This window comes from Phallusia mammillata, chromosome 6 (assembly GCF_965637545.1).
Source record: "Phallusia mammillata chromosome 6, kaPhaMamm4.hap1.1, whole genome shotgun sequence".
NCBI classification, from domain to species: Eukaryota; Metazoa; Chordata; class Ascidiacea; order Phlebobranchia; family Ascidiidae; genus Phallusia; species Phallusia mammillata.
This window is the reverse complement of record NC_137257.1, coordinates 15980013-15983153: the sequence shown is the minus strand read 5'-3', so window position 1 is coordinate 15983153 and position 3141 is coordinate 15980013. Positions and strand designations below refer to the sequence as shown.

General features: G+C 37.5%; 1 protein-coding gene across 1 annotated transcript in view; it reads left to right on the top strand.

The window, feature by feature from the left end:
• Positions 1 to 1082: 1082 nt before the first annotated feature.
• Positions 1083 to 3141, top strand: part of LOC145233630 (uncharacterized) — a 17984-nt gene continuing 15925 nt past the window's right edge. The window contains exons 1-2 of the mRNA XM_080098394.1: positions 1083 to 1210; positions 2007 to 2186. Of these exons, the coding sequence (XP_079954520.1) occupies positions 1184 to 1210; positions 2007 to 2186 (207 nt within the window). The 5' untranslated portion in view covers positions 1083 to 1183. The remainder of the gene's footprint in view (positions 1211 to 2006; positions 2187 to 3141) is intronic.

Sequence of the window (3141 nt, the reverse complement as noted above, 5' to 3'; positions counted from 1 at the left end):
GGTAAACAAGTTAACATTGATTTTCAAAGAAATGATAAAAAGACAAATTCACAACAAGCAAAAGCTGAGGTTAGACGTCCCCGCGATACAAAAACTGTACACTTTAAACAATTTGAACCACCTAAAAAGGCCATTAAACAACAGACACCGGTTGATAGTCCTATCACCGAAGCAAGAAAAAACATTAATTCTATGCCCTGTATTAAAAAGGGAACAACAAAACTTTTACGAACAGCGACTGCCCATACTCATACATCTCGATTTTTTAACAATGTACAAACGGAAGCGCTTGGCGGTTTCAACACTCCAGTGAACTTTGTTGCTTCAGAAATCCCGCAAGCTCCTAGAAAAAACTTCGCGAGCCTCGGAAATCGATACAAAGACCTGGACAAGAAAATCGACCGCATTCTGAACTCGACAATGTCGCCGCCTAAGCAAACAATAAGGGAATTAGACTCGACTAAGTTCAGACTAGAGGATCAGCGACAGTCACGTGAGGTATTACGTCACGGCGATTCGATTCGTTGTAGCGATTTCGACGAAACTACTGCGGAGACGAAAGCTGGCGGCCACGCTACAAGACGAAATATTTTCTGTAAAGTGCCCGATTCGGCAAGGGAAAGCAGTAAAGGTTATTATTTGCTTTTTTGTAAAAATGTATTTGTGTAGTCGTTTGTAGTACTTTATTTTCAGAGTTAGCCTGCGTTTGCGGTAATGAGTTTTGTCGCAGGAAATTTGAGAGGTTTTGTACGTCTAATTGCTGTTAAGGTTTAGGTTGCTTTGCGCTAAAATTGGATGGTTTTTATTCGCACCTTTCAAGTTTTTTTAACAACCATAGAACAATGCAGTAGATTTTGTTAATGGAATAAAACCAGGTTTTTGCTTGGTAATTGTTTTTAGTATCGGGACGTTCAAAACTGGAAATATTAAAACTTTTCTTTGTCAATTGTTTTTAATATCAGGACTAAAGTACATTACTTTGAGCTGTTACAAACTGCCTGAAACCAGTTACTCTTGTACAGCTTAATCTGGGCCTGGCGCTGAGGCTTTAAGTTTACGATCGATTTTATAAACAGGTACGTCGTCGGTACGAAGTGAGGAAATTGCGAAATCTGTCGATGAACTGGTGGATGATACAGCCGTGAAGTTGGGTGAACAATTTCTTTCATCAGCTTCACCAGAAATGTCAAGTGTTGCTGTCGACTCACAGGTGCGACCATGAATAGTGACTCTATCATGTGTCTATATCAAGTTGTAGGTATATGTGCCAACACCTTAAATATACAGCTATAGATTGATAGGCCAGTGGTTGTAATTTTCAGCCTACATTAAAATACGCCATTCACGCAATCTACTAATAAAACGAATAAAATATTGTCACATGCGTTAACATGCGGTGTTTACAACCACCAGAACATGTGAGAATATTGGCCCAATAGCGGTATCTGAGATTGAATTACAATGTTTATATAACTACAAACCCTCACTTCGCCCCTAACAACCCTATACGTTATATGTTTATCAGTAAATTGCTGTGATTGCGTATTTTAGAGGAGCCTGTAACTTTCTGCTTTCACATTAAACTGATTTGAAAGGACCTCAGTAGGTATCACAAATACTGTTCGATGACTATGTGTTAAGTTGTAAGTCGAGCTGCGCTTTTGGACTCCAGTTCCGATTTGGCCTCCGTTTTGACTCAAGTTTAAACAAATATTTGGCCTGAATTCCGGTCCGAATTACCGTATTGTCACTTACCCGTCGTAATTTGACCTTCCAACTTTACGCAGAGCGTGTGTCTTAATGTTTTGCACACATTCCGTTGATCTTCGAAAAATCCAGCCCAACGTGCCAAAAGCAGCACATTTTAGTTTAGGGGCAAAATTTAGATTAAAAAAAAGGTACAGACCTGGTTTCAAGCCCAAAGCATACACTTCTTTTTGACGTGTTTGACATCACTATACGGTCTGCCCTTATTTCCGAGTTGCTAACACTATTACCCAACACAGGTCAAAAGTGACACATTTGATGAAGATGCCGTTTCGAGTGTGACGAAAGCTCTTCAATCGATTAAACTAAATCTGAAACGAGAGAAGGAGAATGCTGATAAGTTACAGGAAGATGTGATGAGAAGCAGACAGAGATTCGATGATCTCAATTCTTCGATTTTAACTGATCCTGAAACAGATGTGAGTAAAAATAGTTTTTTTTAACATTAAACTGTGGTATTGGGGTTTAAAACTACTAAAGTGTATTTATTGTGTAAGTTTTTTTTCCATAAAACATTCATATGTTATCTTGAAAGAAAATATTACCTATCGATAAGTTATCTTTTCACTAGGCTGCGGCTTAAAGAAATGTGTGAAAGGGCCTCTATTGTAAACAAAAGTTGCTTTGAACAAGAAAATATTATTTATTATAGTCGCCAGATGGCGCTAGTAGTCAATTGGGCAAAAGTTTCGGTTAGTTTTAAATTCTGCTTTGAAAGTTGTGTAAGTTAATCTTCTGTAGTAATGAACAAACACGCTTTACATGTAAACATAAAATGTATTCGTACACTTAAAAATTGTAGTGCTAACAACTGCTTGAATAAGTGACCAACATATAAAATAGATAGATATAGGATTTAAACACTTATATGTATATAATATAAGGACGATTATCACAAGTTCGTAATAACAGCTGGTACGATGTTTTTGGGGACATATTTTGTTAATTTACTTCTTTTAGCTAGAAGTTTTTTTTGGGGTTTTGACTAAACTGTGTAATTGGTATTGTTTTTATGGCCTGTCCAGTGTTTTAAGCATCTACATTGGTTTTGCTTAGGCATTTTTGCCTCGTTGGGTGTGTATTAAATATTGTCTAAAATCTTAACTTGTTCCTGAAACATAATTTACAGTCTAACGGTCGTTCTACACATGACTTTGTTGTTTCGTTTCATGGGCATTTACGTAATCAGTCTGACGACTGTTACTTTCTGCTGTACTTAAATATGTCGATTCAGGCTATCCATGGCGTATCAACAACTGTATACATTACTGGGATTAAAACAACAAATACGTAAGCTGGCTTGTATCAACGCTTGAAAACCGATTTTCAGCGTTTAAACGAGGACCGTTAGCGTCCGTCCGACTTCTGACAATC